Raw genomic sequence first — 26,104 nt, forward strand, 5'->3', positions numbered from 1 at the left:
TTTCTAATATATGATATTATATTATAAATTTTTCTGAATTCAATTTACAGATATATTAAAGCGATACGAGTCTTTTTGAACTTTATTAATTATATTACTCATTAAAAATGTATCAAGAAAATTTTATTATATATGCGCATGGAATACAATTTTAATAACATTTAAATTGCATTATTATACATCATATGTAAAACTTACACAGTTAATAAAAAGATTAATTAAGTTAAGTACGAAAAATTTAGGAAGAATAAAAAAGAGAAAGAAGAGGAAAGGAGGGAGAAAGAAAAGAAGTAAAAGGAAAGAGAAGAGAAGAAAAGAGAAGAGAAGGAAAAAGAGAAAATATTAAAAAAAATAAAATAAAATTGTATTTTATGAAAATCGGAATGTGATCAAGCTTTTGCTATTATATTATTGTTTCGGAACTTTTGATTCTTTGTAATCGTTTCTGAACGAATGCTCATTATAGTCAAAAGAAATGAGTAAATGAGATTTATAACATCGTTCGTTTACAATTTGAAAACTTTCAAAGGTCTCACACACACACACACACACACACACACAACACACACACACTTTTATAAAATTTTTATTTGGTACTATAATTACGATATTATAATTATTTTTTAGTTTTTTAGATTAATTTCTTATAATTGATTGGTTATACTGATATATTTACATAATAAAACTATATATATTTACATAATAAGACTTATTTAAAATTCATAAATTGAATAATAATAAATGAAAATTGAGAGATATTATGCAGTATAGTAAAATAATACTTTCAGAAATCCTGATGAAATTTAACTATCTTTGGTTCAATCTTTTTCTAAATTTTTACTTAGCTTATAAAAAAATATTACTGTTTTACAGCTATACAGATATAAATGTAATCTGTTAAAATATTACATTTTACAAACGAGATTCTATTATACAAGTTAATCTTCTCTCTAACAATATTAGCCTTTTTAAAAAATAAGATTGCATACATGCGCGCGCGCACGCACACACACCACACACACACACACCAACCACACACACACACACACACACACACACACCAACCACACACACACACACACACACACACACACACACATCCAATGCTTCAGTGTTTCAGGGAAAAGCTTCTTGTTATTGAATGTGTCACTATATTAATATATAAAAAGATAATAAAATTGTACAAGATTTCTAATAATGTTTTCTTTGCTATCGACAGACGAGTAGATTCTCAAAAAAATCATTTGACACATTTTTAATTGAAAATAAATTAGAAATTGATTGAAAGGCAATCAGTTGATTCTAGTTCTAGAATATGGACATTCTAGGTCCAAGTGTTTCAGGTGTGATCATGAAATCATCTAGATTGGATGATTCTAATAACTGAGCCATGTACTTACAACGTACATCATGTGGACAGTCCAGGTGCGATCAACCGATTTACCTGGATCATAAATAATTCTATTTAATCCTGGGATACACGTATGTCACATGGACAATTCCAGGTGCGATCAGGAAGACGAACAGATCGGACGATCTCAGTAGTCGGATCCTCGCGTCCGCGAGACCGATGTATACGACGCGCGTGGACGATGACGTATACCGTCCTGACACGTGCCTTCCTCTTGTGTGCGTTGCAGGTGTGGTGCTGTTCTCGTCGACAGTCTACTTCGCGGAGGCCGGCACGCAGGACAGCTTCTTCAAATCGATACCGGACGCGTTTTGGTGGGCGGTGGTCACAATGACGACCGTGGGCTACGGCGACATGAGGTACAGAGCCACCGGGGGCGTTAAACCCACTGAACCGGTGTTTTCTTCCTTGCATTGCAGGTGTGGTGCTATTCTCGTCGGCGGTATACTTCGCGGAGGCCGGCTCCGAGAATTCATACTTCAAGTCCATTCCGGACGCGTTCTGGTGGGCCGTTGTCACGATGACGACCGTGGGCTATGGTGACATGACGTATGATGTACTCACTTTCATTTAAGACTTTAGTTAATGCCCGCAAAAAAACGATGACCGTTTAGGTCGTTGAGAGGAAGGAGAGAGAGAGAGAGAGAGAGAGAGAGAGAGAGAGAGAGAGAGAGAGAGAGAATGAGGCAGGAAATAGAAGTGGGAGGGAGGAAGGGGAAAAAAATAAGAGAGAAAGGACGGGGAAAAAATTAAAACGAGGAAAAAATTGGAAAAAGGAAAAAGAGAAAGAAAGAAGAAAGAGAGATGAAGAAGGAAAAAAGAGTGAGAGAGTAAGAAAGGGCACATCAAAGCGAGAAAGAGAAATTTAGGGAGAAGGAAGAAAATGAGAAAAGGAGGGAAAAGAAGATCAGAGAGAAAAAGAATTAAAGGATGGGAGGGGGAGAAAGAGAGCGAGAGAGAGAGAGAGAGAGAGCGAGAGAGCGAGAGCGAGAGCGAGAGCGAGAGCGAGAGCGAGAGCGAGAGCGAGAGAGAGAGAGAGAGAGAGAGAGAGAGAGAGAGAGAGAGAGAGAGAGAGAGAGAGAGAGAGATATCTAACAAACACACGCAGTTCCTCGACTTTTTTGGTCACTCAACATTTTTTGAGATTGCACCAACACTGACTAAAAGTTTAATAAAGATATAAATAATAAGATTATTTGGAGAATCATAAACTCTTTAAATAAATTAATAAATCAAATAAATATACAATAGTCGGTACGCAATGTGAATATTATTAATATTACGCAATAATTATTAAATTGTATTCTATAACTCAGATTAGTCAAGATTGTTGGCGCAATCATTTTTTCCTTTTTACCTTTTCTTTTGATTGGCACGCGTTTTTCGAAGCACGCTTTGATTATTCTACGTTAGTCATGTATTTTCTTGTTTGTTTGAAATTTGTAATGATGGACAATACATATTTAACGCGAAATTTTGATAAGTAAGAGTTTTTTTGTTGTATACAGAAAAATAATTTTGCATAAAAATTTTAATTAATCTAATTATGTGTTCATGAAAATGTACGCAAAATATAAATTTAATTGAGAATCCATCTCTAATTTGATTATATTATATAATGGTTTATAATAATACCGTTATAATTCCATATAAATATATAATTCCATACAACTTAATCATGCCATATAATTGTACATAATACCATTATATGATATGGTTAAGTTATTTATATGGAATATTTCAGGATAATGATTAAAGCTTTTACATATAAATATCAATTTTTTTTTTATTGAACTGAATAAAACTGATAAACTTTTCCAATTTCTTTTGATCTTTTATTGACGCACTTATTAATTATAAAACTAATATTTCTTTTATGTTTTACATCTTTACATTAAAATTCAAAGCCTCTTACTAGAATCTTTGATATATTCTAGGTCTTTTTATAAATTTTTTTATCATATTTCATAAGCATTATTCTTATTAAATTTAATAGAAGCACTTTCTGATGAAATTCATATTATTACATTGCTCAATCATAATCAGAAGACTTCAAATATCGCGAATAAAAACTGCTACTTATCACGTCATTTTCTAATTATGCAACCTATATGCAATTATATGTTTCCATAATATTTTAATAAATATATTACATTTCGTATTCCATTTCATTCATTTCATAATATTTTTGTTTTTGGCTATTTACGTTTTCTTATATTGCAAAAGAATCAAACTTTTCTTAATAATTAATTTATTCTAAATTCATTATAAATCGCATCTCTCATTAAAACATACTATATACATCCGTGAATTTTCTAGAGCTATTATGTAGTAGCTTTCTCGGCACTTCGCGCAAACGTATGAATGTATAAAATTAGTGTAGCTCAAATCACATCAGCAACATCAATTTCGACGCTCATAAAGATTTTGACGATGCCCATTATTTCTCTTGCGCATTATACATTTCGCCATTTGCTCAAACGTGATTTTTAAGAATTATATCGTATAGATATCGAGAAAAATATTCTCGATATCTTATTTGATGTTAAAATCATAATAAAATTTATTTAAGTTATACATTTTAAAATTTTAAAATATCTGCTGTATTCGATAAATAAAATTGTATTAAATATTATTTTTAGATTTAAAAGAGAGATAAAGTTTTAATTAATTTTGTTATTTTCATTCTTTAATAATTGAATGAAATCATCTTTGGTATTTTGGTAATTCTCGATTTTCCTCTCTTGAAAAGAATTTTTGATGTAATACGACCTAGAAGGTCTTTCGAGTAATTGCTCTTCGTAAATCAATAAGTATCCTCAGACACTTTGGAATTGTTCCGGAGCGAAAAATGCAGAGATTTGAAATTACCATATTGTTACATTCTTGTCATCGACGAAATAATATTGAAGACCAACATTCTTACAGGAATTTATGTTGAAATTAAAGTAATTAAGAGTAAAAGAAATTGACAATATAGTTTAATTTTATGAGTTTTATTAGTTTCGTAGAGACGCATACATATGTTTTGAACTCAATAATATTTTCATTTAAAACTGTGATTTTAATATTATCGTAAGTTTGATTATCAATAGAAATGATGACAATAGAAAAAAAAACAATAGAAAAAATTGTAATTTTGTGACAATATATAAGATATTATAGCATTATAAGTTTCTACCTATTTATGATGCTCATTTATATAATAAAAAATCAATTTAATAATGTATTAGTTATATTTATTATGTTAATAATCGGAAATTTATATCAATCGTCGATAATGTCAGCGTTCTTCAATTATCTTTGGGTTTTTGAGGCCCTTTTTGTAAGGACGAAAATTTTTTCAGGGTTGACGGTCTTTAATATGTAGTATCTCGTCGGTGCTTTTGCGTATCGATCGATGCACACCCGCGAAATGCGCGCGACCGCGAGGTATCCAGGCAGCCGCAGCTATTCTACTTCCGATAACCTCCGTGACGCGGTTTGAACTCGCGCTATAAATGACCAATATTGTTTGTAAGACTATGATATTTTTCCATTGTATATTGTCAGTTGTCATCTAGTTGTCCAGTAGAACCATAACGCTGAGTATCAACGATTAATAAATAATAGATTTCGTCTTGAAATATGTATGTATAGATTTATCTTACAAATTAATAAAAAAAATGAAATTGTTTGTTCTATAAAAAAAAAGAAATAATGAATAATAATGAAATAATGCACGGAAAAAATTTATATATTAATATTACAATAAATTTACAACAAATTAATTCTTACTGATTAATTTCGTTATTAACATAAAAAAATATCAAGACATGCAATGACCACGCGCGATCTTCTTTTTTATTTATTTTATTTCAAGTGATTTGATAACGCAATCAATGCGCAATGGCGTGATCTATTTTGAGCAAAAGCGAATGTTGTTTGCCTATTAAGTGATCGCAGAATAACATCAACCCGCATGGCTCACGCATGATACTATTTATCACCGTGAAAGTTTTTGGAATAGCGGAGTATGTCATCAGGGAAGATCTGCTGAGCAAAAACGAGTCGACTGTGATTCTTCAAACAAACCCTAATAGATGTATAAATTCTAACTTCGTTTCTTTAATCTTCGCTTACAATTAGGTAGATTTCTAAGTGAAATAGAAAGAAATTACATTACCTCGATATGTCGAAATGATGAATGTGTCTCTACATTACATCTCTGTATATCATTTGATCGACGAACAGAAAAAGATTATCATTTGCGATCGTGTGATCTCCGACCAGTGAATTGATCAAGTCATACTTTTTTTAACTTAATTATTTACAAAAATAATTTTTAATTATCCATACTTTTGCTTTTATTCAAATTCATTCGCATTTTATTCAATTTCTTTTCGGTAATTTGATTCTTCTTTGGTGTGCTTATGAAATAAAAGTTTTCTGAATTTTCTAATTTTACAAAATTTTGTTTACAAAAAAAATTTAATGCATGTATTCTTGTTTGACGATTGCCCAGCATGCGATTGTCAGAACTATTATCATTACAATAATCATTCTATCACCTTTATATCGTTATATTTTAAATGTTATTTTCTTGCTCAACCTCATTTTTTCACGTGACTATGCCATTTTCATTAATATAATCATATTAATGAAGATCATACATTATGAAGATCCCTAGTATAATACATAACATCTTATGAGTAAAATCTCTTTTTTGGAACTAATATAATATCTACTTTAATTATTTATTACAGGGTTGGCAACGTTACCTCAAAAATAAATCGTTACTGTTATCGTTCTTTTTCCTAAAAAAAAAATAACTCGTTCCCATTATAGTTATTGATTTGCAAAAGTAACTCGTTACCGTTACTCAAAATATAACGAGTCATTACTTTTTCATTACTTTTTTTCTTGACTCTAATTGAATATTATATGCAGATTTTGCGGTAAATGTAAAAAAGATTCAAAATTCTATTTTTTGATAGAGGAATAAAGCTAAAAAAATATATGCCTATAGTAAACATTATGCGTTATTTTCATGAATGAAATAGATACTGTCATATCACATAATATATATTGCATTTTTTGTAATTTTTATACTTAAATAAATTTATTTTTATACTTAAATTAATTTATTTAAATAAATTTATTACTTTTAATAAGATATCTTTAAATTATAACTTTAAATTATAACGTTTAACTCTTAATACATATATAATTTTCTTTTACTATGCATAATGAGTCGTTTGTGTGTGAGTTAATTTCTAAATACAAAAATTATGAATAGATTCCTATTGTATATTTTAACATCTTTAAAAAATATTTATGTAATTATATATTTAAAAAGAAGGAATTAAAGATAAAAAGAATTATTTAGCCAGGTGCAGTATTTCGAAGAAAAGAAACACGAATGATTTATCGTGAATACTCTAAGAGTAAAATAATATTATAATAAAAAAATAGTATTGTTCGTAATCTGCATTATATATAATACATATATTTAATTTTGAGATATAAAACAGAAAAAATTTTATTTTAAGAAATTATACTGTAAAGATTGTATCATATAATCTTCTTTCCACAAGGATGTTTATTAGCGTAAAATCTCACGTCCGATCTCTATATGCTATACATAGAGAGTTAGTCTATACGTGTGAACTGTGAATACAATGAAAAAAAGGCGTCGTAATCGCAAGATTTAGACAGCTAATCAGGTTGTTAATGTTTCATCTCTGTTTTATAGGGCTATAGTTACGACTAAACTTTTACGTAATTAGAAATGAAATAACGATAAAAATAACTAGTGAAATCATTATCGCTACTCCAAAAATATAATTGCGTTACATGAACGTTACTCAGAAGAACTCGTAACGTCATTCATTACCGAAAAAAGTAACGATAAATGACGTTACAAATAACGCGTTACTTGCCAACCCTGATTTTACTGTTAATGTTGTATAGATGCTGGCGAATTGTTTTGTATCTTCATGAATTTGTTATATCAAATATTAATGAAAAATTCAATTAACTAACAAGAATCATGAATTTGTCTAATCAATCATCAACAGAAATTAATCGTATCGTTTAACTCTTAATTCTGTAGAATATATGCTATATGTAGGTACGTGAAATATTGAACAGAATAATTGATTAACACAGTTTTTGCAATATGTATTAAACATTCAAATGATTTCGAAGTATTGAGCTATTTTTATTCTGTTCCAATAAAGATACCATAATTTTTCATGCTTCTTCGATACACAACGAGTCATTGTTCTGGAACATTTTGCGAACGTCAGCGAAAGAGAAGATACTCGATTGTTTTGCTCTTCTTTAAAAACTCAAAGAATCGATTCAGTCAAGTGCCATTCTGTACTCATGTGCATCATTGGTATATATCGAATTGTTCTGACTTTATTGGTCAAATGTAGCCAAATAAATTGACTGATCAGAGTCAATGTATAAATTCTAAAGCTCGATCTACATAGCACGCAGAACGCCGGTTGCAACTTATGACCTGCGTTCTGCGTGCTATGCAGATCGAGTTTCATGGAATATAAAATAATATCAGTTAGCGCATTATTTTCAGTGGACTAATAACATAATATTCTTTTTCTAAGGAATTGTAATACATTATGAAGAGATCATTTTGACGAGTCCTTACATTAGTTTTTTAGTCTAGTCTAGGCTGCTCGCTTATACTAAATGCATCATGCTATGTTTGTATACGGTCGAAAATGGGATCGTATGACGTTGGCAGAATGCAAAATTGAAGGTGTAAACTGTCAAAATATTACATGTCAAAATATTACTATTGTAAAAGAGATGATCCTTTGTAATACAATTTTATTAATAGGTGAAATGTGCATACAAGTGAATTGTTTGAATATATATATAATAGATATAATTGATACGCAATATTTTTTACAGCATATGCCTACTTCATTTAACATTCTGCCAATGCACGCGGATTGTCATGTAACTACTGCCACCAGTACCGTATAAGTAGCGTCACACTAAACACGGCAGACTCACACAAAGATAGAAACACCACACCTAGCACCAAGCCAAATTTTGTGATCATAATCCCAAGCTGCATTAAAGCCCGATCTACAAAGCACGCAGAACGCGAGTCGCAAGTCGCAAGTTTGTTGCGATAGTCAATCTAATATGTCAATTTTAAAATTGACGCATCAGATTGGTTGTAGATCGAGCTTAACACACCGCACTATACGCATGATATTTGATAAGATATTTCTCTCCATTTTGTTGCAGGCCCGTCGGGGTTTGGGGAAAAATTGTGGGCTCGTTGTGTGCAATCGCCGGTGTTTTGACGATTGCTCTACCCGTTCCCGTAATTGTCTCCAATTTCAACTACTTTTATCATCGTGAGACTGACCAGGAGGAGATGCAATCACAGAATTTCAATCATGTTACTAGTTGTCCGTATCTTCCTGGCACCTTAGGTATGTCCTATTATCTTAGAATATACAAATTTATTATTTTTAAGTTTCTATCGTACTGATCAAAAATTATTTAAAAAAGGTTGTTTTTTTATAACGGATGCATTCAGAAGGACAACCGCTTATTAAACGCTCAGTGAACGATTGTCATTCTGAGTGCATCCAATAAAAAAAGTAAATTAGTGACGAGAATTCAAGGTAGGGATGGGCAAGAAATCAATATTTGAGTGCTTTTTTTTGTGAAAAATTGATCAAGTAGCCAGTGTTTTTGGATTCTTTTTAAACTTAATTTTCTCTCGATGAATCTTAAATTATTACTTTAAAAAATGTAAAAAAAGAAACAATTGATTTTCTTGATTACTCTTGAAAGCGTAAAACTCTATATACCAAAGTAGCGCAAAGGTCTTCCATTTTTACTTACTAACCATATTCTATACTAATAATACTAAGTGCTTATTGGACTACAGACTAGATCGAAATGGCGGTCGAAATAGCCAATAGGAAGATTGGCGGCATTTCGACTCAGATCAAAGAAAAGCGCTACTTTAGTATATCCGGAGCTTTAGAAAGCAGTTGGTCTCATCTTATGCTCATTTCCACCAATGTAGATTAACTTTAATCTCGGTTCAACTTATTCTTCGTCTTTTTCTAGTTCTAAAGATTAGAAACAGACGAAGAGTAAGTTTTAGAACTACATAAGTTTTAGAATCTACATTGATGGAAATAGGCATTAATGAGATGAATTAAACTGTTTAAAAAATTTTTGGATTAATTAATTAACCTCGATTTTTTCAAGATATTCTCAATTATAGAAAATGTTTTTAGAAATCGGTTTTTTGACACTCGAAATCTTTTTTTTAACATTACTTATCCCTATCAAGGTGATTTTGTCAAGTAATTTTTATACTATTGTAATTTCAAAATATTACGCAAACACTATTTATAGATATTCTAACTTCAAAATATTACGCAAACACGTATTTATAGATATGTCAGAAAAATGATTATTGAATTATAAATAAAATAAATTTGTTTGAAAATATTGTCATATTGAATCAGTCTTGTAACTTACTAAATGTATTGTACATTGTCATTTTAAGAATTGTTGAGAATAGATCAATATTCAAATAGAGATAAAAAGTGAATGGAAATTTTTAGGGAATACGTGCATGTACCTTTCAGGTATGAAGAAGATCTCGATGTCAGAATCTTCGTCGGATATGATGGAATTAGAAGAAGGCACCTTATTCTCTCATCAGGAGATTACAAAGAAGTCAAATTGCAACCCTCGCCACAATAATAATATCAATCCAGCTTGCATGAGTATCGAGACTGACGTCTGACTACTAGGTATGCATTGTAAATTTAATATAATATCCACGCGATATTTATATCGATATCGGTATTGCAACAGATACTTTTATTTCTTATCTCGGATCGATTATAGTGAAGGAGACGGTGGCAGCGTGGTGGCCGTTATTGAGCCAATTGTCAAAGGGATGCATCTGCATTTCCCTGCGGTGCCTGACGTAGGCCTCCTTCACCCGTCATCATAGTCGTAAGCGGCTGGCATCACTCGCTAGCCTGTCCAGGTCCATCATTGCGAGGGGCGTCTCAGGTCAAAAAATACGCGAAGGATCCAGGATTATGATCCTTCGGAGAGCCGATCTGGCAGCTTTTTCCATCTGAGACGTTAGAAAAACAGAAGAGAGTGAGGTGGATTCAAGGGTGTGTGAAGAGCTAGAGATGGGGATGAATCTAACCCGTTTCCGACACATCATCACCTTTCCCACCTTCTCAACGAGCTTGCGCCCCGCGTAAGGACCCACGTGCGAACGAAGGGGACGGGATATTCCTCGTCCGCGTGCGAGCGTGCACGCGTGCGGCCCAACCCCCGACACCACCGACTCCAGTGTTCAAAACAAAAAAAAAATAAAGATGTAACAAATGATACCAAAGAAACATCTTGGCGTTTTCGTATAAGCGCTGTCGAGTGTCCCCCCGTCTTTACGGGCTCCTCCGCCTTTCAAAATACCAAACAGATGAAATAAAGAAGGGGGAGCCGGTGAAACGGAAGCAACAAATGGGGATTGTACCAGATAATACTATATTAATTATTATTAATATAAATTAATTGATTACCGTACATATAGAGTGAGGGTAAGTTAACAAAGTACGTTTCATGATTATCACAAATGCGAAAACGTTTAGAAAATGCTGCTTGCGGAGATGAAAAAGGGAAAGCGACAAGAAAGCTTGTAAAAGATGCATTAAGAATATAGAACTGAATGATGATGACTACAGAGATAAAGAGAAAGAGAGAGAAAGAGAGAGAGAGAGAGAGACAAAAGGGAATGAGAAAAAGAGAAAAAGATGGAGTGTGTGTACGGCGTAGACTGTTCTGTTCCTTTGTTTTTTTTTTTAAACAAAGGACACTGAGAAAGCTGATTTTCTAATCAATTGTATGATATGTTATTCGACAATAGGATTTATTTTTTTGCCTTATTACATTCATGCACTTGCACATGTAACATATTTAAATGCTGATAAAATGATAATGTCAACGATTGGTTGATAAAGTTGAATTATTTTTTAAAAAACGAAAAATAGATTTCAATTTCAAATTATTGATTATTAATGACCATAATCGGATATTTGCAGAAACGATGATACAAATAATTTTTATGATATCCCAAAAAAAATGTGAAAAATTACTTTAGCAATTCTGAATTACACCCCCGCTACTTAAAATTATAAAATATGTAGAAATTGCTATATAGATTACATTTTTCACGAAAATAATTCATTGATATTGAAATTACAATAATTTTATGTTATGGTTACGTTTAAAATTCTTAACATATGTAAGAAATAGCTATTCGCTTATTCAAAATTATCTTTACGCTTAGATATATCTAAATAAAAAGAAATTACGTATCAGTATTAAGTGACGGGGGTGAAAATATTCGTCTGAATAGCGAATTCCGAGATATTATACAATAGATCGAATATGAATAAAGATGGTATATATGAGCAATTGTAATGATAAGAAACGTCCAAAAAAAAAATAAATAAAAACCGAAGATGTCTGCCAGTGGCGCACGAATTTTATGCCCAAATCATAATTTCAATCTCTCAAATATGCAATTTGATATTTCTGTCTTCGATATGATCGATAACGATTTCCTGAAAATCGTGGATGATTGCTTGCAGAAGCAAAATAATGATGATAATTATCATGCACAAATTTGAAACACGTCTGTTAATAATTTGCATACATTATGTTCTTGATTAAAGCTCAAAGATAAAAGAATCACTAAGTGATTTCTTTATGAAAATATTTTTAATTAAACAAGAGTATCTCTTTGATAATAAAGAATAGAAACTTGTGAAATGTTAAGAAAAAACTTATATTGCTCTTATAGTTTTCCTTTTCTTTTTTTGAGTAAATTTTTTACCGAATTAATAATTTTTTGTAAAAGTGATTTCTAATTTGTTCGAAAAAACATTATTACATTATGTGTTAGTTTGATGACAAAAAAAAAGAAGCTAATATATAATTTCAAGTTATAAGTTAAACAACAATATAATTCATTCAAAAAGGAAAAGGAAGAAATGTGATATTGAGATAAGCTATTGCCTGTGGAGAACGAATTGGCATGCCAATCGATCCTCGCATCCAATCACACGGAGCATTTTCAAATTCTGTTCGTCTTTTTTCGTACGATGAAAGTACGTTGCAGAATTGCCAAAACTGCCATTTCACATCTCTTGATTTACATCGCGTCAAAGAGTAATCCCAAGTACATTCTATGGAGTCAAACTGACTCGATTCGATCGATCTTCGATATGCTGATTCGATCTAAATTCCAAAATCGACACATGGGACGTATCTTCGCTCGCATAGAGTTCAAGAACACGAGAAAGAAATCTGTAAAAAAAAAATGCAAAGTCATTGTTCCATTTCTCAAAGTTATCAATTTTCAATTCGATTTAAAAAAAAAAGAAACATAAAATAAATTACCGCTCACATAAATTTTTTCAGTAAAAGTGTAATTAATATATAGTATTTTTTTACTATATTAATTACACTTTTCATTGATTGTCATGAAAAGTTAATAGTGGAAGTTAATTAAAATTTTGTCGAGGAAAAATTTTATTTAAATCATTATACTTGATTTGATATTGGAGAAGTTTACTATTTTTATTTAGAATAGGAAGATGCAAGGCATGTAATTTAAGGCTGATACATAATGAAGAGATCGAATAAAATATAGAAGCAGGAATTAAAGAGCTAGCCAATAACTTAAAGAATAAAATAGTTTTCTTTATTCGTAGTAACACACACGAAAAAATAGTTGCTGTCGAATGGAACAATTTCGATCTATCATAATCATCAGTCTTTCACAATATGAAAATTAATAAAATAATTAGAAAAGGTATTTAATTAGAAAATAAATGTGATTAAAAAAATCAGATATTATTAATGTTCTCTGTTTCTTAGAGCTGAATAGTTGCACTGGTGAGAAAGGAATACAAGAATTGCATTGATTATGGACATATATTGATTGTTCATTAGTTATTTAAAGTATTTTTCAATGTTTGCTGATACCAAGTTATATTGGTTGTTCTTATATTTCATTGTGTATCAGCCATTTCAAGCAAGCAATCAATTACGTGGAAAGCGACGAAGCAAGTAACCACTTCAAAAGAAAAATAATAATTAATTCATTTTTATTAGGTAATTTTAGAAGTGGATTTAACAGATGACTGATCTCGTCTTTTAATAGACACAATGTTGATAACGAAATTTTAGTCCTCAGTATGATAGAGATTGCAAAAGAGATAGAAAGATAGAGAACAGATATGCGTGCACGCACGTATGTGTGTGTGTGTGTATGTGTATGTGCGTACGTGCGTGGGCGCGCGCGTATATTTTGTGTGTGTGTGTGTGTGTGTGTGTGCGCGCGCGCGCGTGTGCGTGTGTGCGGCGCGTGTGTGGTATATGCGTGTGTGTGGCTGTGTGTATGTATGTGTGTGTGTGTGTGTGTGTGTGTGCGTGCGCGCGCGCGCGCGCGCGTGTGTGTATGAGAGAGAGAGAGAGAGAAATAAAATAACATTACTTATACAATAATTACACGAAGATTTACGTTACACGCTTTCAATACTCAAATTTTTCGCCTCGCTGATTTAGTCCGAGAAAAGACATAGAAGTAATAAAAAAACAAAATGTAAAAAAATTGTACATCAAACTATCAGCCTAGTTAAAGGCTAAAATCAAGAAAAAAAAGAGACGAAGAAAAAAGAGTAAGAGAAAGAAAATGCGTGAGAGCAAATGATAAGAAAGTGAAAAAATGTTTCGAAACGATAAATTTATTACTACTACTATTATTCTTACTATCACTACTGCAACCATTACTATTATTATTACTACTACTATTACTTACCACTACTACTTACTATTATTAACTACTAATTACTACTACTATTACAACTACTGCTGCTATTGCTATCAAACAAAAAAACATGCTACGGTGAAATATTTAGGTAACAAGAAACAATTTCGTTAGGCAGCCAGTAGTCATTAGAGTACATGAAGATAGCAGTTAGATGGCGAACTACATCATCGTTGTTGCTGCGTCGGAATTATATTCGTATCAAAATTTCAAGTAGGCTCCGTCAAGTCAAAACGATTGTAAATAGTATGATTGAAAAAATACAAAAAGTTGTCAGATAGAGAAAATATTATAAAATGCCAGATACATTATTATTCTGTTTAATTTTCATCGGCAGACTTTCGTCGCCTAAAAATAAACGCAAAGGATGGAGTCATTTTATGACGAGTTTTCAAAGATGAATAGGTTTCTTATCTGATTTTTCACATTTCAAAAATTTCTTATTAAAGTTGCTCAGAAATTAGTTTTAAATAACAATTACATAATCTTTAATATATATCCTTTATTTGATTCATTCTTTAATAAATTAAATCCTTAAACAAATTAGATTCTTAAATTTTATTAAAATATAAGACAACATTGTACTGTTCTAAAAATTTTTAAACAAAATTATCTATTCATCAAGAAATTATATGGAGATATTAGAATTGGATTTAGTTAGTAATTTTGAAATTGTTTTAGGTCTTTAAATTTAAAAATCGTCATATTGAAGCGAATCCTTGAAAACCTATTGAATTTCCATTATATCATATATTTTAATTATTCAAACAAAGAAAAAAGAAAGAAAACTAAGAAGATATGTCGCGACAGCGTAACTTTCTTTTTGTGCACTGTGAGCATGAAAATGGCTTTAACTTTTTCAAATAGCACAGAATGAGTGAGTGGAAGTAGTCGCCGATATTTTTATAAAATTGAGTTACTTATATTCTGTTTCGGAGGAAGAGGGCGGAATATTTTTTTAATAATCTTTTTCATAGTTTTGTAAGAATTGACGAAGCGATTAATTATCAAAAAGCGTCTCCTTCACCAATGATCCAAGAAAAAGATAGAAAAAGAGAAAAAGGACAAAAAGCATGAATGAATGCGTAAATACAAAGAAGCAAAAGAAAGAAAAAATGTATTGCGTGCATGAGAATGAGTGAGAGGAAGAAAAAAATTATTATTGGTAATGAATTATGCGAGTCGAAGATGCATTCCGAAATAACTAGATAAAAATTAAAAAAAGAAAAGAACTAGTCTCGCTACGAAGCTAAAATTATATTCCGCTGTCGCTCTAGAATGAAATGATTCGTCGCTATTAATTAATTAAATACGAGAAAGAGAAGCGAAGAGGAGATAATCGGCGCACCGTCGAATTCTTGAGTAACAAAAAGATTAACTAATAGTACTAATAGTAATAATAAAATAACACATATATCAGGTTGGGCAAGATATTACGGATATTATTATTCCATGAAGATAAAGCAAATAAATTAAAAGATTAGAGTGCCGGCATCACTCTCGAGCATCCCCGTCCTTTCTGGGCCCTTTTTGGATTGTCACGATCGATCCTTCCTTGCTCGATCTTACGCGATCAATACTATCGAACTAAAATAGCAATAAATTGCTAAAATTAATCATATGATATCACATAAAAATAATAACGAATGCAGATTGTATGACATAAGATCGATATGCGAAAGGTAGGATCAATTGTCATAAATCCTTGCGCATTTAAAAAGGATAAGAATATTATGGCGTGAAAGATGCTCGTATGCTGCTCATGTAAAAAGAAGAACATAAAAGGAGAATATATTAAAAAAATTGAAGAGTTGAAAATGAAAAATAAGAAGCAAGTGCGAGCGCTCGTAGATCGAGACGATCGCTTTCAAGTGATATATTTAGGTATTATGAGTCAAACGTATTAAAGACGCTGAAAAACAATGTAGTATAAGAACTAAAGCGAATGTTTGTTATCTCACGGATAACGTTTTCGACGATTGATTTATGCCGCGATGAGTATTATGTGTAAATGCATGTAGATATATCATATACAGGGCAAATCGTAAAGCGCGAAAATTAGTAGCAAAATTATATTCTTCGATGAATATGTGTACAGTTGGATTTATTCAAAAATTTTTTTAAATCACTACAGTTTTTATAATCAAGTTTGAATAAATTTGCTCAGTATTGTATTAAATTTTTTCTGTTCAAGATTCATTTTCGCTAAAACATCTTCAAAAAAAAAGTTTCCAAATTCATCGTGGAATAAGTATCTGTTACTGGTTCTCAAATTTAACGAAATACCCTATATATCATGTACATGTGTGATATAAAAAGAAATAAATAAATATATATATATATATATATATATACATACATATATACTGAAATATATATATATATATGTAACAGATGCCAGGAGAAAACACGGGGCAGATAAATCGCAGGGAAAAAGAAAACATGTCACACTCGACTTTATGAAGAGAAAAGAAGTAATTAAATAATTCGTTTGCGGAAAGTAAAGTACTAATGTTATTATACCTATACATACGCAATATGCATACACACAATGACATCCAAGAATGACTTGCGAATAAGCTATTTAGTAGGCTAAATCTAAAAAACAAAAATATATAAAGAATTTGTAACGCGAAGGCTGCATACGATAGCGGCCATCCCTGCCATTATAGTTGAGCAGAATCCGTTTTGTGAATTAATTAAATCAATTAATTATTGATCAAGAACTCGTTTATATAGTGTTGAGCACTGTTTTAAGTGCTTTTCATTTTTTGGCTGTGTGAAGCTTATACTAATGTAATTTAACGGGGAAAAGACATATAATTATCGTGTCAACTTCATACAATCACTTTCAAAACTTTTCCGAAAAATAGGAAAAGATAAATGAAAAATTGTGAAAATTGGTGTGAATTAGAGAGAGAGAAAGAGAGGGAGGGAGAGAGAGAGAGAGAGAGAGAGAGAGAGAGAGAGAGTGTGTGTGTGTGTGTGTGTGTGTGTGTGTGTGTGTGTGTGTGTGCGTGTATGTGTGGGCGCGTGCGCGCGCGCGTGCGCACGTGAGAAAGAGAGAGAACTTAGTAATGCATCGAAATAGCAATTATGGAAGAGACAGAAAAGAAGGCAAAGAAAAACTGAAAAATCGGCATTAAACATTCATGTTATTAATAAATTAATTATTAAGAAAAATTAAGTAATAATTAAAAATAGTAATAACAAGTAATGAATAATAAAAATTAATAAGAATATGTTAATAATAATCAATAAGTGTGTGTGTCACGAACGCGCGCCACGTTTTCTTCGCGATACGTTGAATGTACATTATTATTATAAATGATTCCGTATCTCTGTTTGTACGTGTTTTATCAAAGAAAGAAAGAGAAGGAGAAACAATGAGTAATAAGCGAATTACAGAATACATTTAGTGGTGTATAATTATAAATCAGAAAAAAAGATGCTATATACTCTTATAACGGTACTAGCTCACAAATATCCTGCCGAGTTGCCCCGAGTTATGCTAAGAACCACCTGGCACGTTTTCACAAACAAAAAATTTATTAAGTTTATAAGCGCTAAGAGAAGTTAAGTCCATCGCCTTATTCAGAATTAAATAAAAACTATGAATAAATGAAAGAGAAAGAAAAAAAGAAAGAAAGAAAAAGACAATAGAAGAAAATAGTGAAAAGAGAAAAAGGAAAAAACGTAAGAAAAGCAAAGAAAAGTAAACAAGAAAAGAATGTGAAAGAAAAATTAAAAAATATAAACTATATAAAAAATCTAAGCATACGAAATGAGAAAAAACAGCATATACGTACAATACCTATAATCTATTTTTCGCTTGCGACACACACACATATACATACACACAATGATCCTACGTAATAATTATTACGATTAATATGATTAAAAAGAAAAGCAAAAAAAGCTGCTAATTTTTCTAACAAGCTCGCGGATGCTGTTGGAAGACGACTGTCCTACGTTTTCCTGCGGCAATGTTTTATAAAAGCACTATTTCTATATTGCGCAACGAGTTGCGTTCCATTAAATAAAAGATGGAAAAGGAAAAATGCAGCATAATTATTTGCCAATTTTAGCGAAATTATACAATTAAAGGAAAAAAAAGGAAGATACAATAAAATGGCACAACGCACGATATTCGATAATGAATTTGTATAATTAAGAAGAGATCTTTTTGTTATAGATCTTTTTTCTTATAGATAATTCGATAAATTCTTCGGAATTGTTAGAGAAATTTGGATAAATAATAGATTTTTAAATTTGCAAAGTTTCTTTACAGATTTCTTTACAGAAATCTACAAATCCTTAGTGTCTATTCAAATCTGGTATGCATAATTTAAATCTTTGATGTTATCAATTCTAAATTTTACCTCTTTTTACCTCTTTTTATATTCATCATATTCATTATCGCAATTCGTGCATCTTTTATCATAGATTGAGAACTGACGGAAATCAAATTCCGTTAGCCGGGTACCAAAGCACTCAGGGCAACGATTAATATTAATTTTATTTATACGATGATCTAAGCTATTTTTGTTGAACATTTATTACACTAAATGAAATGTTTATTACGCTATGAAAATTTACGCGCAATATCGAATACATTCGTAGCTATTAAACGAAATAAATAAATAAAAAGTTTTTCTAATTATTAATAATTAATTCTTTTTGAAAAAATAATCATGCAGTTTATAACGGATGAAGCGTTATTTTGTATTGCCATCTTACGCTCAAAACCTTTATAATTTAATAATGTATTTGTACAAAATACTTTCTGTGTTTTTTTCTTTTTTGTTTTTCTACATCAAGTTTTGAATGTGTGATGTGATTTTTTTCACGTTCTACATAAAGTGTATAAATAATTGAGAGAGAAATTAACGATATGAAATTATATCTGTTCGCGCAAATTAAAATTGCCGTCACGTTAATAATTTATTGATGAAAGATCATCAGTAAAACTATAAACTGAAAAGAATGAAAGAGACAGAATTTGAAGGGACTGAGAAAGAGTTTTTACAAAAGCTATAAACATGCATTGAAGAAAATCATGCGTGCTTATTGAATATCATGTCAAGCATATCTAATAATACCCCAACACCAAGGAATACTCGTGAGAAAATGAAAATAAGAATGAGAAAAGTTAGTTTAAAAAAAGAAATTTAAATAAATTACAAGAGAAAGATAATTAAAGAAAAAAAGGTTTTGAAAGATAATAAAAATTAAAATTTCTTTTATATATAAAAGAAAAAGTATGAAAATTACATTTTGTTATAAATTGATACACGGGTGCATTATTGCAATTTCACAATTATGTTTATGAAATCACGAAATGTTGATAAGGACTGTATGGATGTACAGTATTTGGAAATAAGTGCGATAAAAATCGATTTATTAGTCAAATCCATACATTGGAACGAAATGATCCTTATTCACTAGCTGTGTACTAAGGGCAGCCTTGTAGTGTTTATATAGTCCGTTTGTTAATGTTTCAGATACTTTATTAAATGTTGATATAATGCTCTATATACTGTAACATTCCTTATTTGTGTTAGAACCTGTTTAATGTCTAACCCTTTATAGATTGTAAACTTAATATGATCTAATTTTATACCTAATATGATCTAAATATACATTGTTTAGTGATTAATGCTAACTTATTTGTTATACAAGTGATAAAAATTACTTTTTGAAATTTTTATTTAACTAGTAACATTTATATTTATGTAATAGATAAATAATAATTTTTAAGGCTTAATCCGAGTTATATAATATAAAAAACTTAGATTGTTACAAACATATAAATTTCTCAAATTATAATTTATATGGAAAGTATTATAAAGGGTTAAAAATTATGCGCTCCACCCGTATTAGCCAACTGATTGGTCAACTGTTCATTAGCAATCATTAGGATGTATGTGAATATTGCATTCGAATGTATTCGCGAGAACTTCAGAAATCGCTTAGATGATTTGAAGATTCTAACAAATTAAACATAAGTCTTGCGAGAATAAGTCTACATGCATTCTAATTAATTAAATAATTAAGTCTTTTCTCGCTTTAAACAGTTTAAAAAGCATACAAGTTTATGGAGGTATTCTCGAAAGATCTGGTACAGATAATTACAATACTCCAAAGTATTCTTGTAAATCGAATTATTGTGATTTGCGAAAAAGGAGGAGAGGAAAATGAGATAAATGTGAGAGGAAAATTCTGAAAGGATAAATATTAGAATGAAAGATTACTCGTTATATTTCTTATTGTATTATCTTTTTAATTATTTCTTATGCAACATATAAAAAATTCTCTCTAACTTCAATTTGTAATTTTGTTCAATAATTCGTTGATTTAAGATCGATTGTTTTCACAATTTATATCACAAGATAAACAAATGAAAGAAAACTATTCGATTTTATTAATTTTGTAATAACTATAAGTGCCACTTGCGCGATTTAACCGTTTGACTGCTAAAGTATATCTTCAATCATGATTTTCAATACTTTTGTATATATATATATAAAATTCTGTTTTTTATCAGAAATCCGAATTTTTCCATCAATGATTTAAATTTATCACTTATTGATTATATATTGATTATTTCAACAGTTTAACTTTTGACATTTTTACAACATTCAGTTTCAAATTGAATTCTCTTGTATTTATATAATTTATGTTAGATCCTGTCGATTTAATTAAATTCTTCAAAATCTGTATGATAGCTGCAATTAATGTTAAAAGAGAGTACTCTCTAAAACTTTTAGATTGAAAGTTCACTCTAAAGAGTGAAATCTCACTTTTAAAGATTAAAAATTGAGCTATTCTTTTTCAAGCTTAATTTTCACCCTTTAGAGTGAGATTTCACTCTAAAAAACTTAGAGAGATACATAATATATAGATATATATTTTTTATTATATTAAAGATTCTCTCGCACTCAAACGGTTAATTAGAGACTCTCCAATTCGCATAACTGAAGAGTTCTTTGCTGCCAATTAATTATTATTAATTAGAGATAGTCTGATGCTAAGCCATTGCTGATACGAAATCAAATAAGCGCTTAGCCGCGCTGAAAATTTTCCAACTGCATGCAAGAAAAAAATCGATTTCACACGAATCACAAATTAACATTTTATAATTTTCTTTTTATATTAATGACATTGTTGCATTTGCGTGTAAAAATTTTACATAAGAAAATTTATCTTTGTTCATTATTTGCTCAAATAGCGATCAAATTAGATTTAAATCGTCAAGTACCTTGTGAACTTTCTGTGGAGTTGTGTTGGAGAAATTGTAGAATATATACAGTCAAATCAGCTAATTGAATGCAATAATTCAACCTAGTTATAATTATATTACGATAGAATCAATTGAAATTCAGCTTTAAATTAATTGTGATAGAATTTAAAATATTTGTAATTTGTGTGAGATCGGCATAGAAAGAAGAAAATATTCATGCGGCACCTTGCTAATAGTTGCAAAACACTAAAAGGATCACGAATGATCCTGAGTCCATAGAAATGACAACATAAGCTACGGTTCACTTAATTTTACAAATGCTTTAAAGCATTTGTTGGTTGATCAATTAGTAAAATTTTTTCTTTTAATTGGTTAATCAAATGCTTCGAAGCACTTGTAGCATTAAGAGAGTAGACTATACCCATAATTAAGATATTTTTTAAATATTGATCTTTTCCAACTTTAGAAATGACAAAATAATCGATAGTATACAAAAATATACATGTTTACTGTTTTTATTACTAGTCATAATATAATGATGATTTAGAAATTCAATTGATAGAAAATACTGGCTTTTGTTATTTCTAAAGATGGCAATATAATATCGATAATTAAGAAATATCTATTATATGTAACTGGCAGAATCTTAATATTTGCTATTCTAAGCCCATTTGTACACGCCACGAAAAAACGCTCACAAATAATTTATAACAATTTATAAATAAATTGGCATATCAGTGAGAGAGAGAAAGAGAAAGAGGGGAGGGGGGGAGAGAGAGAGAGAGAAAGAGAGAGAGAGAGTGTGTGTGTGTGTGTGTGTGTGTGTGTGTGTGTGTGTGTGTGTGTTTATGGGAGATACCTTCCCTCCAAAACAGAAAAAATTATAAAGTATATGCGAATCAGCAAGAGAAAATGCGTGCAAAAGAAACTTAAAACTTATTGTTCTCACTTCTTCATCAATGAACGCTCTGCTGGTTTGGAGCGTAATCATATCGTTAGTGTATAAGTATGTATGTAACGATGTTAATTATTGTAATATAAAAAAGCACGAAAAAATGCTGCAAGAGAGAAAAGAAGAATTATATAAGAAATCGATATTATCACGAGAGAATTAACATAGGAAGATCAAATGGAGAAAAAGAGACGTGATATTATTTCTAATATTATTGGACATGCTTAAAAGGAATAGTTTTTATAAGCCAATACTCTGTTTTCTACCTCCCAATCATCATAACCCGCTCTCTCCTCCTTTTCTCCTTTCCATCTCTTTTTCAATGAATATTTTTACAATAGAAATATTTATCTCTGTCCATTATGTGAACTGGACTGCTTTTTGCAGAAGATGAAAAGAAACGCAGAATAAGAATGAATGAATGAATGGAAGAAATCGGGAGAGAGAGAGAGAGAGAGAGAGAGAGAGAGAGAAAGAGAGAATGCAATAGAGAATCTGAGAGATGTGATAGGAAGAAATAATAGTAAAGAGCATACACAAATAAGAAATGAAAAGAAAAAAAAGCAATTTGGCAATACAAAACTAAACAAAAAAATAAATAAAAAATAAAAGAAGTAAGACAACATAAGCCAACATAAGAGTGAGTGAGTAAGTCAGTAGACGAATGATAGAAAGAGAGAGAGAGAGAGAGAGAGAGAGAGAGAGAGAGAGAAATTGTGCGTGCGTGTGCGTGCGTGCGTGTGCGTGCGTGCGTGCGTGCGTGCGTGCGTGCGTGCGTGCGTGCGTGCATGCGTGTGTGTGTGTGTGTGTGTGTGTGTGTGTGTGTGTGGGTGGGTGGGTGTGGGTGTGTGAAAATAATTGCACCTCGACCGAATTTAAATCTATAATTTCCTCTCACACCTCTGCGCAGTGTTTTGGGCTCTTCCGTCCAATACGCGATGTACCACTGTCATAATTTATTTAATTTTTGCAAATCTACGTACAATAAAATTGTTATTGCTGAAATGATATAAGTATGTAAAATATATATACTGTACATTTTGACCTTCGTTCTAAAAAAGCATTATTAAGGTCTCGCTGGACCAGGATTCCTGCCGTCCTGGCGTGTGTTGTAATTGTATATGTACATATACATGCGCGTATTTTTTAATATCAGACGGTACTTTACTCAATAATTAGGATTGCTTATTAGAGGGTATGTATATTTATATAAATATAAAAACATCAGGTATATATATGTGTATATATATATATACATATATAAATATATATACGCATACGCGTGCACGCGCGCGAGCGCGAGCGTGATCGCGCACGCGTGAGTTCGTGCACGCGTGCACACATATTACGCGATAAATAAGAGTGGCATTCCCGACGCCATTGTCTGCGATGAACGATCTTCGAAAGGAATAAAGCACTTTCACGTAGTAATGTGTTTCTATTCGACAAATCCCCCATTAAACTATTAAAATTTTCACCGCTTTCGCCACCTTAAACGCTCTTTAGAAATCATTCTAACTCAGTTATTGGTCATTCTTAAATCTCATTAAAAAAGCTTCATTAATGGAATGTAGCATTTTTTTAAACTTTGAAATTTATGAATGTTCGAACGATCAAAATCGAGCGTACATTGGACGTCTATAGGACGTTTATGTACTATCTGGGTATTTCATAACATCTTGCTAAATTCCGGCTTGCGCTACCGTTTAATAGCGCGTTATGGGAGAAAAATGGGAATAGATAGCTATAGTTATAGCTGAGTATGTGGGCTCATAGCTATCAACACTACCTCCATTCTTCCTCCACTACGCATTACCAAGTGGTAGCACAAGCCGAAATCTGACATCACTGCACCTATAAGATCTATTTTTTTATTGCTGCTCTCTGAACTGCACATGATGCAATAAATTGAAATAAAATAAATATATATTTGTTTCACTTTAACTAGAGAGTACAACAATAAAAACTTACAGATTCCTTTCAAAATCAATGTCTTAATCCGTTCTAACCATGATCCTCGATATCTTAAATCATATCTTAAACTACTGCAGCATACAATAATCTTAAACGGAATATCGTCGTATATAATGATCCTTTCTAATCTCAAACAAATGAAAACATTTCTGCATATTCAAAAATAATTCCAGACACTCATGCACCGACATTTTACCGACTTATCCAATACCAGTCTAACTTTTCCAAGAAAAAATTTTTTTACAATGTTTATTTTGTATTTACGTGTAAGATCATCAATCTGAGATTCACCAATAAACTTCTGGTATTATCTTTCGAGTATATTTAGAGACGTTTATGCGAGCTTCAGTAATAATTCAATCAAGATCTTCTTCACAAGAATCGTTAAATTAATAAAGTTAATTTTAATGCTAACTGTGTTTAGTGTTATTTCTATTATATACATCAGCATTTAATGAAGAAAAAAAATTTTTTGTAACTTTTTATTATCTACTTAGACATTAATGAGAAAAGCATGACAAAAAACGTTTTAATTTATTAAATGATGATTTTTAAAGTCTTAATTAACTAATCTTAACACAATAATAAATAATATAACATTGTAAAAAGAGCTAATAAAATTTTTTTTATCCTACTTATTTCATGATCCAAATTTTGTCAAAGATAATTTCTTATTTACATTTATAAAATTTTCAAGAGAAAAGCGCAATAAAAAATTAAATTAAATTACAATAAATATAACATAATAGGCAGAAAAATTTATTGTGACAATTAAAAATTGCCACGAGAGAGAGAGAGAGAGAGAGAGAGAGAGAGAGAGAGAGAGAGAGAGAGAGAGAGAGAGATTATGCTGTAATTGTGTCCTTCCTTTTCCCTTCTTCCTAGAGAAGCAATTTAAAACTGATTTCTTGTTACGATATTAGAAAGTTAGGTGAAATTGTATTAAGTAGTTTTAATTACTTAGAAAACTTGGACAGCGCAATGAATGCAACTATGAAAATCTTCTCTATCTTCTTACATCCACACTACTACCAATTCTCTCCTCCTACCCTTAAGTATCAATCGTCATTGCCGCAATATTCTTGTCTTTGGATCAATTAATTACATGTTCATTTAATCTTTACTCGAAAGGAGAGAGCCTCAGAAAAACTTTATTAACATTGTAAGCTGAGTAGAGATGTATTTTTAACAACAACACCTGCTCTCATCATAGCGTGATATTTTACAGTATTTGATCACATCAATAATGATAGAGGAGAATAGCGATAACAATTATTTATTTTCTTTAACAAACATCAATTATTACTGAGACACGTAATCCTTTTTTGGAGAACAATTTGTTTAATTAAACTATAATGTAAGACAACCAATTATGGTCAAATTTAGATTTCAAGTATTACATTTATTAGGCTAACTCTGGTATATACAGCGCACCTAACAAAAACTTAATTTATTAAGTATTATTTACTATTTATATTTTTTAATGTAAACGAATTATATTAATAAACTTTATACTGTCTACTACTATGAAAAAAATATTAAAAATCACAAATATTAATTTTTCATATTAAGAAAAGAACTTTCTGAAACCCTTACATTTTTACTGTAATAGCA

At 30.8% G+C, this 26,104-nt stretch overlaps 1 protein-coding gene across 30 annotated transcripts in view; it reads left to right on the forward strand.

Moving 5' to 3' along the window:
• shaker (potassium voltage-gated channel protein Shaker) overlaps positions 1-23,943 on the forward strand; it is a 120,780-nt gene extending 96,837 nt beyond the window's left edge. For 19 of the 30 annotated variants that reach the window (XM_087415566.1, XM_087415563.1, XM_087415574.1 and 16 more), the window contains 4 exons: positions 1,831-1,960; positions 8,678-8,868; positions 10,024-10,215; positions 10,313-23,943. In XM_087415566.1, the coding sequence (XP_087271692.1) occupies positions 1,831-1,960; positions 8,678-8,868; positions 10,024-10,208 (506 nt within the window). In that variant the 3' untranslated portion in view covers positions 10,209-10,215; positions 10,313-23,943. Of the gene's footprint in view, positions 1-1,640; positions 6,223-8,677; positions 8,874-10,023; positions 10,219-10,312 lie in introns of those variants that run through there. The other 11 variants (XM_011062455.2, XM_087415564.1, XR_015548120.1 and 8 more) reach the window with 10 other exon arrangements.
• Positions 23,944-26,104: the final 2,161 nt, after the last annotated feature.

This window comes from Acromyrmex echinatior, chromosome 18 (genome assembly GCF_024713525.1).
Source record: "Acromyrmex echinatior isolate Ae372 chromosome 18, ASM2471352v2, whole genome shotgun sequence".
Taxonomy (NCBI): domain Eukaryota; kingdom Metazoa; phylum Arthropoda; class Insecta; order Hymenoptera; family Formicidae; genus Acromyrmex; species Acromyrmex echinatior.